At 42.5% G+C, this 12,603-nt stretch overlaps 1 protein-coding gene across 2 annotated transcripts in view; it reads left to right on the forward strand.

The window, feature by feature from the left end:
* The window catches only part of LOC147200723 (teneurin-3-like), a 213,569-nt gene that overhangs the window by 164,086 nt on the left and 36,880 nt on the right, over positions 1–12,603 (forward strand). For both annotated transcript variants that reach the window (XM_086118984.1, XM_086118985.1), the window contains 11 exons: positions 2,121–2,275; positions 2,545–2,646; positions 2,746–2,919; positions 3,464–3,523; positions 3,662–3,824; positions 4,037–4,175; positions 4,269–4,374; positions 4,516–4,658; positions 4,930–5,108; positions 8,796–8,900; positions 11,540–11,670. In XM_086118984.1, coding sequence (XP_085975110.1) covers positions 2,121–2,275; positions 2,545–2,646; positions 2,746–2,919; positions 3,464–3,523; positions 3,662–3,824; positions 4,037–4,175; positions 4,269–4,374; positions 4,516–4,658; positions 4,930–5,108; positions 8,796–8,900; positions 11,540–11,670 — 1,457 coding nt within the window. The remainder of the gene's footprint in view (positions 1–2,120; positions 2,276–2,544; positions 2,647–2,745; positions 2,920–3,463; positions 3,524–3,661; positions 3,825–4,036; positions 4,176–4,268; positions 4,375–4,515; positions 4,659–4,929; positions 5,109–8,795; positions 8,901–11,539; positions 11,671–12,603) is intronic.

The raw sequence follows: 12,603 nt of genomic DNA on the forward strand, positions 1-12,603 counted from the left end.
AGTAAAGGTACCACTGCACATATTTTGCTGATTGTCTGTTGTGTTTGAGGCAGTACAGTACTTGATACCAGAATGAGTTGATTGCACTGGCTCATGTTTACTACAGTGAACCAACTACCCTTTTCTAGGGTTTCTGGGATGTAGGCTACTATTTCTGAAATGCATTTGGCAGCATAAAGAAAATACAACCATTTTGTTTGTCTGTTACACTTAATCGGATTCAATGTAATGCATATCCACCTTTTTTTTTTGGCAATCTCCTTCCTCCTTGATGGAATTTCTGGCGATAGGTGCTAGCAAATAAATAGGGGACCTAGGAAGCTGTAAATAGTCTCTCCAGTGTCTGCTTGGTCATCCCCGGGGCCTCCTCTCGATGGCCTGTGCCCGGAACTCTTTGTCATGGCTTTAGGTTTTCGTGGTAGTGGTGGAAAAATGTGGAGGGTCCAAGCACAAGAAAGCAGTGAGGCAGGGCATGAGTGCAGTACGTGTAATTATTTGAATACATCAATAAAGAGAGCAAGAGTGGTTCAAAGACTCACCACAGTCGGAAGTAAGGAACCATGATGCTAAAACAACAATTCACAGACAGACTGAAAGACATCGGGGAGCTAAATACCAACAAATTGATAAGACCATGAGACACACTTGAACAAGACAGAAGCGTCTGGAAAAAGTTGATTGGTATGCACAAATAATGGTGCTGACCAAGGGGCACAGGAAAACATGACATAGCAAGAAACAAAACTACAATTTAATCTCAAATAAACACACGGATCAGGAGACTATTCAGCAGGGAGGAGTTCAAGAGGCGTCCGAATGCCCAAGCCACCTTATCTGGCTGGTCACTGCAGAGGAGCAGTGGCGCGAGTCTGAGCCCCTACCGGATGACTGAGTATCTCACCCTATCTCCAAGGGAGAGCCCAGACATGCCATGGAGGAGATTCATTTTGGTCTCTTGTACCCATGATCTTGTTCTTTTGGTCATGACCCACTGATCGTCACCAAAGGTGAGTGCGGGAACATAGATCGACCAGTAAATGGAGAGCTTCACCTTTCGACTCAGCTCCTTCTTCACCACAACAGACCGAGAGAGAGTCTGCATCGCTGCAGATGCTGCACCGATCTGCCTGTCGATCTCCTGCTCCATTCTTCGCTCACTCATGTACTAAAATCCAATTTAAAATTATTCTTATTATTTTTGGAATTAAAAAAAAAGATGAGAACGAATGTGAACGAAAAGGCCTCGTTCACATGGCATGACTTTAAAATTGTTGGCAGACTTCCCAAACTTCAGATACCCCACACATGGCAAGGAAAAAAAACCCAAATTACAGGGATAACAGATTTGAACACAGTGTGTGATGTGCAGCCACATGGCAAAACCAACACGTCACACGCGCATCGATTTCATTCATGAAATCCCAGGTCAGACGTGAAATGTTGCAAACATGACTTTCAAGTCAACAAACACGGCGGACGAAGACGATGCAGTGGACATAGTTTGTGATTTGCAGAGAAAAGGCAACATAAAAATAAAAGGTCTCGGTCAAAGGAGTGGAAACAGCGTGAGCACAGACTTTCTGTTGTGACATGACTGTTTTGATTTTGAATTCCCCACCATGATTCCGCGTTGCCTCGTCACCTCGTTTTTTGATTGGCTGCACGTCACTGTCAACAGGCTGTGTGCACACGACACACAGTTAACAGTCACGCCAAAATAATCAAAGCTGGCCAAAAAGTCCTTCCATCCGGTCGATTTAAGTCTGAACACACCACACGCGACAGGATTATTTGCTAAATGTATCTTTTTGGGTACTCGGAACATCCTTACAGTTGTCGGGAGGTTGAGTTTAAAATCGGGCTAACCCTGCGGTGTGCTCCAGGCTGAACACACAGACTGAAAGAAATTAGGGAACTAAACACAAAGAAATTGATGAGATGAGGCAGACTTGACACAAAAGATTCGAGTGAAGACACGAGTGGCTGGAGGGAGCGGATGACAATGATGACGGCTCATGTACATCTCTGAGATGAAGACAACAAATGATGACAGCAAAAAATGTGAAATGATATACAGTACTGTGCTTTGGTTATGTGGTTTTTTTTTCTTCTCTCGACAGGGATTGCAGTTGACAAAAATGGTTTGATCTACTTTGTCGATGGGACGATGATCAGAAAAGTGGACCGCAACGGGATCATCTCCACAGTGCTGGGAAGCAATGATTTGACATCAGCACGACCTCTGACATGTGATACCAGCATGCACATAAGACAGGTGACGTGACACTACGTGTACTGCGCCGTGTTATGTGAAAATATGAATATTTAAATTCCTCTGTGGACCCCGAAAGTTTGTGAAAATGGCACTTGCTAAATGTGAGATGCGTAGGCCATAACCTGGTCGCTAAGGCTGGATTGGGGCTCTCGAGGGCCAAACTTGGGCAGCCCTGCACTATACATACTGTATATCTGGGAAGAACATGTCCTAAAAGGATTAGAGTTTGTCTGAGATAAAACTCTCCATCTGGACATCTCTACATCCAGGTTCGTTTGGAATGGCCCACTGATCTTGCGATCAGTCCCATGGACAATTCCATCTATGTATTGGACAACAATGTTGTGCTGCAGATCACTGAAAATAGACAGGTATTGTCTTTCCTACTCGGGTAGAAAGAAAGCATCAACATTATGTGTTTAGTTCTTTCCAGAACTTCATTGAGGAATACTGTTTGTGTGTGCGTTCAGGTTCGCATTGTGGCAGGCCGTCCCATGCACTGCCAAGTGCCAGGGATTGAATACACAATGGGAAAAAGAGCCGTTCAGACCATGCTAGAGGGAGCAACAGCCATTACTTTGTCCTACAATGGCATTCTGTACATCACAGAGACGGACGAGAAGAAAATCCATCGCATTCGACAGGTAATCATTATGATTCAGGGGCGTCGAACTGGGAGGAGGGGAAAGATTTTTGGAGGCCCAAGCATGCTGGGGGGCCCTATGAAACTCCCACCAGGTTGACAGACTAGTTCGAATTTTTTTTTTTCGATTTGTCAGATATCTATACACACACACACACACACACACACACACGCGCATATTTGTGTGTGTGTGTGCACCCCAGGGGGTATGAATAATTTCGGGCTTGAATACATCTGGTCTATTTGCAATATCGATAGGCCTACAGTCAAGCCCGAAATTATTCATACCCCTGGTGTATGAATAATTTTGGGCTTGACTCTATATCTAATTTAGTTCCACGTTCTAACTACAGTTGACTTGATGACGAGCCGTAGGAAACACCTAATAAACACGCGAGCGGCGTGGTCGAGAGAAACCCATCTAGAGAGAGAGAGAGAACATTTAAAAGGAGATAAATAGATTTTCTCGATATTACTTTCAGTTGGGCTCTCTTCTCTCAAAAGAGACTTTCATTTCCCCCACTTAGTAAACTGCTATTTCCTAGGTGTCAACTGATGGAGAAATTACCTTCCTTGCTGGAACACCGGCAGATTGTGACTGCAAGGTAGTTAAACCACTCAATTTCTTAGTTCATATATCGGTTGCTGTTGTTTTTCATGTCGCCCCCAAAAGGCTTTCGTTGTAATTATTGTTAATCATCTGTCTATCATCTGTTCCTATCTCTTTGATCTACCTCCTGCAGAATGATGCCAACTGTGACTGTTACCAAACAGGAGATGGTTATGCAAAAGATGCAAGACTTAATTGTCCTTCCTCTTTGGTCGTGTCCCCGGATGGGACATTGTATGTGGCCGATCTAGGAAATATCCGCATCCGAGCAATTCGGCGCAACCAACCACTTTCCGGTATGGAGTCATTTGATTGAGTTTAAATTGGTTGCTGGACATGTGTTGTCCAACTTCGCACCACAGTGGGTACAAATTAGGCCTCATGTTGATACCCCGAGTGTGTGTAACACACGCATTAATTTGATCCCAATAGTGTTGTGCATTAACCAATGCCTCCAACCAAATTGAGGTCAAGTGTTCGAAATAAACACATTCGTGTGTGTCCTCAGGCTCTTTGGCATCTGGTCCCAGTTCCTACGAAGTGGCCTCTCCGGCCTCCCAGGAGCTCTATGTGTTTGACTTAAATGGAACTCACCAATTCACACTCTCCCTGGTCTCTGGAGACTACAAATATAATTTTAGTTACAGGTGGGTGTGGGTAATGAGATTTGTAAGCTTTCACTCCCGATCCTTTCCCCCCGAGCAGTCACATAATTTACCATTTAGATTTTTTTCTTCCAGCAACGAGGAGGATTTAACAGCTGTGACTGACAGCAGCGGCAACACCCTCCGCATACGTAGAGATACCAACAGGATGCCTGTACGTGTGGTTGCTCCCGACAATCAAGTGAGTTAAGACCTCACACAAAGATAAACTACTCAACTGTGTTTCAAACATATCACGAGGATACGATATCTCGTTATGAAACTGTACCAGGAGATTGTTCACAAAATCCATGTTTGCCCGTGGCCATGCTCCGATGTGTAGGTCATCTGGCTGACCATTGGAACAAATGGTGGTCTGAAGTCTCTCACAGCTCAGGGTCAAGAGCTGGTCTTGTTTAGCTACCATGGCAACAGTGGCTTACTAGCAACGAAAAGCATTCAAATTGGCTGGACGACTTTCTACGAGTGAGTAGAATCATGATTGCTGTTTGTGTCACGTCTTATGTAGCCCATGACTTACCACATACAATGCACATATGGAAAAACGTACACACTCACATTAAATACTACTTGTGTCATCATTTTTTTCCCAATCACAGCCTCCTGCTGGGTACACTAAAGACTGTCCGAGCTAGATGTTTGTGGCCATGCGTATTTGTATTGTAGATGATGAAAACCCTTTTGATGTTTCATCCCCAACCCTCTCCTCCCACCTTCCTCTTCACTGTACCTACAGTTATGACAGCGAGGGTCGTTTGACTAATGTTACCTTCCCCACTGGCGTGGTTACCAATCTCCATGGCGACATGTCATCAGGGGCTGTTGCTGTGGATATTGAGACGTCAGGGAGGGACGAGGATGTTTCCATAACAACCAACTTGTCATCGATAGACTCATTCTACACTCTGGTGCAGGGTAAGGAGATGAATTTTGACTGCTTGGTTTTGTAGTTATGGTTAAAATCTTCGATGGTATTCATTTTGAAACTGAATGCTGTATGCTACATAGAATGAATCTGAATTATGGAACTTTGTATGTGTTGGGACATTCTTAGCGAGGCCCCAATCAAGTATTTTTCAGGATTGTTTTCATAATCTGGGCGGCCCGGTAGTCCAGTGGTTAGCACGTCGGCTTCACAGTGCAGAGGTACCGAGTTCCCTGTGTGGAGTTTGCATGTTCTCCCCGGGCCTGCGTGGGTTTTCTCCGGGTGCTCCGGTTTCCTCCCACATTCCAAAAACATGCATGGCAGGCTGATTGGACGCTCTAAATTGTCCCTAGGTGTGAGTGTGGGCGTGAGTGGTTGTTCGTCTCTGTGTGCCCTGCGATTGGCTGGCAACTGATTCAGGGTGTCCCCGCCTACTGCCTGAAGACGGCTGGGATAGGCTCCAGCACCCCCCGCGACCCTAGTGAGGATCAAGCGGTTCGGAAAATGGATGGATGGTTTTCATAATCTGTATAGAGGCATTCATTTCGGAGTGACAGATGACAATGACAGAATACAATAATACATGATTCACAATAAGTTGGAAGCGATGGAAAAAGTCACTTCAGGAAAATCTTACAGAGAGTGAACCAAATTGACAACAAAAAACATATTCAAGTAATTCAAGGCATGGAGTTGTCGCTTAAAACATTGGTACACAGTTACTCAGTGACTTTTTTGGGGGTGGCAAAATTAAGAACACAGCTATACTTAATTTTATATACGATTCAAGAAATAATGTGATTTTTTTTCTGGTATGAGGACTTATAGTACAGATAGAAGCTTCCTTTTTTTTTTTTCAACGTAGTCTCCCAGCACTGTCACATACTTTTTTTCCCCCCATCTGTGCACAAACATTTTATTGAATGACCCTCATATATATATATATATATACAGTATATATATATAAAATCACGTATTTTGCTGGGGAAATCAAACACAAACTCATTACGCTCATAATCCTGATTGTTATGGATATTTTCACAAATCCTGGGTCTCATAGTTGTGCAAATGGTTAAAATTGAGCAAAAACAGTTCGATAAGCGAATTAATAAATAGATAATCTCGATGTCTGTTTGACAATACCATCCATCCATCCATCCATTTTCCGATCCGCGTTATGCTCACAAGGGTCGCGGGGGTGCTGGAGCCTATCCCAGCTGTCTTCGGGCTGTAGGCGGGGGACACCCTGAACCAGTTGTCAGCCAATCGAGGTGTTTGATAATATGGCAATTGCAAATGCTTCAGGCTGCAGTGACGTGTTCATGTAGTAAGCCACCCACAAGTAAAGTTTTCAGTGTAAATGTTCATTTCAATGAACATTTTTAACTCTTGATGACACAGAAACACAAACCAAACCAATGTATATACTACAGGCTACTCTCAAAAAAGAGAGAAGCAATTAAAATATCATTTCATCATACAGTAAATTGATCAATGAAGATTTTTACACAGCTTGGTTTTAATGACGGCACCTGAAATTCTCCCTCAATCGTGTGGTTAGTTCTTTGAAAACTTATCTCAGGGGGGAAAAAAAAGATGGATAGTTAATCCGCCATCATTTCACATCATATCAAGTTGTGCTTGAACAAGGAAGCTTTTTTTTCAATATGAACTAATGAGCCAGTTGAACCAGGGTGATGTGAGGCCAGCAGTGATTTGTTTTAGCTCACATCGTCTGTGCACCATCGAGTGTGAGACCAACACGGCAGAGCAGTATTGACTGGAATGTAATAAGTTATTCAACACCATCGACTAGTGTAGTGTTCTTCCGCACCGAGATATACTGTATATCCACATTATTCATGATTTCATCTCACACAGGGTGAGGATGCAGCCAGTCGACAAAGTCCCACCGGGTGTCCTATGAGCTTTGTAAATAATAACAGATCAGACGGTTTTGCCTTTCAGGCAATATAATTCAATTAATTGTGGACAATAATACGAAAAAGAGCTTTCAGCAAAATATTATCAGGTAAAGATAGGATTTTAGGAATAAATATTTCATTTATATTGACTTTCACTTGTAATCTGTAAAGATAACAATATCCCTTGGGACAAAAATATTGCAGTGACTCTTGAAGGAGTTTGCTCTTTCCTTTTGACTTTATCCCATTCTGGGGGTCACCCCGACGACTCTTACTCTTCCATCTCTGCTTGTCCTCTGCATTTTTGGACCGTAAATCTAGCTCTCTCCAAGTCTTTCCTCATCATATCCATAAATCTCCTCGTAGGTCTCCCCTCTTACCTCCTACTTGCCGGCATCCTTCTCCTGATATTCCACTGCTCCACCATGTGGTGCTCTTTGTAGACATGAATTTAAAATATTTAATACTACCTTTTTGTTGCTCACAAGTCTCCACTTCTTGAACGGTACAACTCCTTGCCAGCACGAGTCCTTTTCCACGCTTGCCTGAACAACAAACAAAACACCTTGGAGTCCAACCTCTAATACAACTTATGCTGGACTTTGTGTTGAGCTTTGCCACATTCCTCGTCACCTCGCCTGGCCTCATCTTGTACTCCTGTCTGAACTCTTCACTTCTCACCGCCTCTCTTTTTCACCAACCTCGCTTTCTATTTCTTTCCTGAATATCCTCATTCGGTGTTTTCATCTTCTAACGTCTGCCCCAGAAAGATACCATTTAAATTCCTACCAGCCTCCCAAATCACCATTACTGTCTCCACTCAATCATTCGCCAGTTTGTTAAGACAGCGCAGAGCTTTTCTTAACCCCTTAAATTCCTCACAACATTTCTGCTTTGTTAACTTCCATCATTTGATCCTAACTTCAGCCTTCCTTCCCCCCCCCCACCCACCATGATCATCTTGAACACGATCATCTGAATGCTGTCTGGCCACAGACTCTCTTGTCACCACCGAACAGTGTCCAATCTCTCTCAGGTTTCGGCATCTCCATTCAAAAGAGTCCACCTGTGTGCACCTCCTGATGCTTTTGTATATGTCATCCTGTGCTCCTCTCTCTTTTGGAAATCAGCATTCGCCCCAGCCATTTCCTCCCTCTTTGCATAACCCACCACCATCTGTTCAATCCCTCGTCTTAATACCCAACCAGCCCCTCGAATGACGTCTACTTCCACCACAGCTCTCTCTGAATGGGGAAAGAATTGAATGTTGTTTTTAATCTGGCATCATTACAAGTATTTTTGTTGTTGTTGTTAGAGACAGAAATTATTTGGAGGTTGATGGAATCTACCCTTTTGTTCATTCATTAGTTCTGCTCAGTTCCGTGCACACACACACACACACCACACACACACACACACACACACACTCGCGCGCACACACACGCACACACACGTGCGCGCGCGCGCACACACACACACTAGTGGCCATTAGTGCTGTGAGGTCAAGGGAAACCTAATTAAAAGGGGCAGCAGGATGTTAATACCTGCTCTGTGCTCCATTAGCAGGTTCATCTAAGGCAGTGGAAATTAATTGAAATGTTTTCTCTCCTCTTTGTTCATCTGCTTATCATGCTTCTGTCGCCCTTTTTCCCAGAACCTTAACAATTAATTATTTTTGATTTATTAAGAAATATACATTGTAAGTCCTCTTTATGGTAATCACATGTCCCTTCCTCTACCTTCCCCCCATAGACCAGCTTCGAAACAGCTACCAAGTGGGTAACGACCATTCTCTCAGGGTCATCTATGCCAATGGGATGGATACACATTATCAGACAGAGCCTCATATCCTGGCAGGTAAGAGAACATTACACCACAAATTGTGAAAGAGAAGTCCTACTGTTACTGTTCAATGGCTGCCTTATGATTTACATTGAAAGTGTTCAAGTGTGGGGCACGGGCAACACACAATAAAATGCTTCTCAGATGAAATTTACTGGGGTAAACTTCATCTCAATCTCTTGGCGGTTTACTGCCTAGTGTTTGGAGTTTTCACTGAGGAACCGATACCAATACGTCTTTGTTCTCCAACTCGTAAAAAGTCTCCCATTCTACAACACTGTACCAGAATGTCATATTTGTGCTGTACTATTCAGTCGTCCCTGAGCGTGCGGTGTGCAGTTTGGCAGATGGCAAACAGTTCTTCCCAAAGAGTCAACGTGTTTTTTAAAGATGCTTATTGACATTCTGGTTTAAACATACAATAGTTACACACACTGTGTATTTAACCAAACATATACTACTGTTACACAAAATAGTTTTGTCTCTGCTGGCTTCATGCCAAGGCATCATGACTAATGTCTTTGTGCTTCCTTAATGGCATCTGTGTTGCAGTATAAACCTTTAAATAATGAATATTCATACACAGCAGCTACTTAAGCAGAATCTAATATGTGTTAATTAGTTATGATTGCTCAGTTTTTTTCATCATCAAATCTGTGTGCGTTGTATGCACGAGTGTGCCGCTCTGCCCTCTTGAAGGACAAGATGTGCACAACAGAAGCAGCATATACACTGTACCGACTGCAGAGTTTGCAGTATTGTCAGTCACATATATATTCGTATCCTTCAAGTCTCAAGCAAGTCCCTAGTCACTGTGGAAAAAAAAAAATCAAGCAAGTCAAGTCAAAGCACCACACAATTTCAAGCAAGTCAAGTCATCACTTGGTTCAAGCAAGGGCGTAGCCATTACAGTGCCACAAAGTTCTGATGATTCATCGTCAGAATAAATGCTGCTGTAACTTGACGCAGCTGATTCTATCTAAATTTCACTTAATTGGATGAGTCTCAGCCTGAAGACATCTATGATCTTATTTTAACTCGCCGACCTACTGGCTACTGGAAATAAATGTTTTATTTTTTTTTTATGTTTTTCTCCTCACGAGATAACTAGATCTACTTCATATTTGATGGGAAGAGTGTTTAGGCCTTTAAATGCAAAATTCGTCCAAAGAAAACAACGATAATTTTGAGGCAAAAATCCTCAATATTTTATTAGTTTATTGTGCAATATTTTGAAAAAAATGCTCCTTTTTTTAACAAAGTAGCAGCAGTTGTACATTTCATCTTGATCTTCAAAAATTTGGTGTATTTAATCGTCTAAAACCTTCAAAAAAAAGTCTCTTGGAGCCGGATGCTAAACTTAACAGGAAGTCCGCCATTTTACTTTAACATTCATCTTTTTTTTTTAATCTTTATTGAACAAGTCAGAATACAATTCTCAGCAAACAGAAAACAAAACGAACGTGCTACCAATACATACACATTACAAACGTTTAAACAAAAAAGAAGAGAAAAAAGAAGCCAGGGGATTTTTTGACAAAATTGCCATCACTATAAAAGCTGCTGTGACTTGACGTACATCATTTTATCACCTCAAAATGACGTTTGAGGAGAATGCAGGACTGAAGAAATCTCAAAAAAAAAAATTCATCGTAGTGTTAGCGCCACCTACTGGCTGAGGGTGCCTCCTCCCCAAATATATACTTTTACACTCGCCGGCCTGTCTTCACTGTAGCTCAGGCTTACTTCTGGGTCCAAATTCTGTTCCTCATGTGACAATTATTTTAATGTGATCCCAAACCTCATCGATGCAGTTGTACCCTTCTTGATTTTTCTTTCCTTTTAGTTATTTTTATTATTTGCTCTACAATTGATGCAAGTAAAGCTAAAAATGGATCCACATAAATTCACAAGAATATTGAAAATGAAATGTCTGTCAATTCAAATTCTCATGGTCGATCACACCAATTCAACGAGTGAATAATATTGTTCATTTCATACTTCCAGGTGTCCCTGTTAGAATAAAAATTCTCACTATCAGAAATTCACAAAAAGAAACAAAACCAACCAGTGTGCCCTGCAGTATATGTATCGAATTTTAATGTTTCTTCTTTGACCAATAAGTGGTAAGCACTCCTGGCTCTGGCTGTTTTAGTTCAATTTGTACTGTATTTTTAAGAGCAGGCTCAAGACACACCTTTTTAGTTTGGCTTTTAAATTATTTCTTTTACTCTTTTAATTTAGGCCTATTTTTTTAAACTAATCTCACTGACATTTCATTTTTACCCCCTTTTATTGCTGTCTTTTAGCTTTGTTGCTTTTTTGTTTTGTTCTGTTATTTTTTTACTTTTAGCTCCCTTGTTTCTTCATGGGGGGGCCTCCACGCTGGGAGGTGAGGCTGACCTTCTCACACGGGCCGGGCGGCTCTGCACCATGTGTAGGGTCTACTCCGGTCAATCCGGGCCTGGGGTCTCTGCGATGGCGGCAGTCCCTGTGGCCATGGGGTGTCATTCTTCTCAGCATGCATGAGCTCCCAGATTTTTTTATACAGCTCTTGTAACCAAACTCCAATACATTGTGCAGTTGTAACTCATGGGTTTATACATCATAATCTGACAAGCGTTGGCATGATGTGTCTTTCTCTCAAAATGCAGGTGCCGCCAACCCAACTGTAGCGCGACGCAACATGACGCTTCCAGGAGAGAATGGACAAAATCTAGTGGAGTGGAGGTTTAGGAAAGAACAGACACGAGGAAAAATCATTGTCTTTGGAAGAAAGCTGAGAGTGAGTAGCATTCAAAATGACATTAGCCACAGAAGAGAAGTTCTTTGGCACAGTGAGTTACCCCGGAGTGTCGTACTCTCTGACTAAAGTATTAGAACAGGGAAAACATATTTGTTTTTGCTGTAGACTGAATGCTTTTTATTTCCAGGGACTTAGATCTGCATCTGATACACAACTTTGAAGATAGCACCTTTTGTTTGTCCAGCCATATATTTTCTATCGTGCATGTCCTGTTCCGGGTCATAGATTATACCCTGAACTGGTCACAAGTCAATCACAGGGTACATTTAGACAAACAACCATTAAGACATACATTCACACCATCACTCCACTGCCTGGAAGTCAGGCGAGTGAACTAAACTGTCAGTCGCACCTGCAGTATTTTTGTATCCAGCCATTTTGTGTATGTTGGAAGACGTGTTTATGTGTCAAAAGCTAGGAACTATGTCACTTTTTGTGTCCGTTATGACATTGTTGTGCTTTCTTTATGTAATTACATATAGTGTTCAATAAGATGCTTTCACTTGGGCATTGTGGGGGAAAAAAAGGCTCAGTCAGGCAGTGTTGAGCTGCCGTCGTGTCGTACTGTATCTTTATTACCGTATTTTCACGACCATTCGGCGCACCGTATTGTTGGGCGCAGTCTCAGTAACGGGTGCTATTTCTGTGTTTGACACATGCACAAAACGCACTGTATCATTGGGCGCAGCCAGGCATGGTAAAACATACGCCAGCTTAAACATACGGCATACATGCTCGCACGCTAAAAACACGTTTTTAAAAAGGCAACGGAAGCAAAACTGAGTTCGGTTGTACTTTATTTCGCCATTTTACAATGTACTCACGCGACTGGTACCTGCTAGGGGCGTGCCTTTAGCGTCCTCTTACACGCCCACCCTTCACTCATTGGCGACTGGTACCTGCTAGGGACGT

This window comes from Hippocampus guttulatus, chromosome 9 (genome assembly GCF_054856545.1).
Source record: "Hippocampus guttulatus isolate MCC_2025c chromosome 9, RoL_Hgut_1.0, whole genome shotgun sequence".
NCBI lineage: Eukaryota > Metazoa > Chordata > Actinopteri > Syngnathiformes > Syngnathidae > Hippocampus > Hippocampus guttulatus.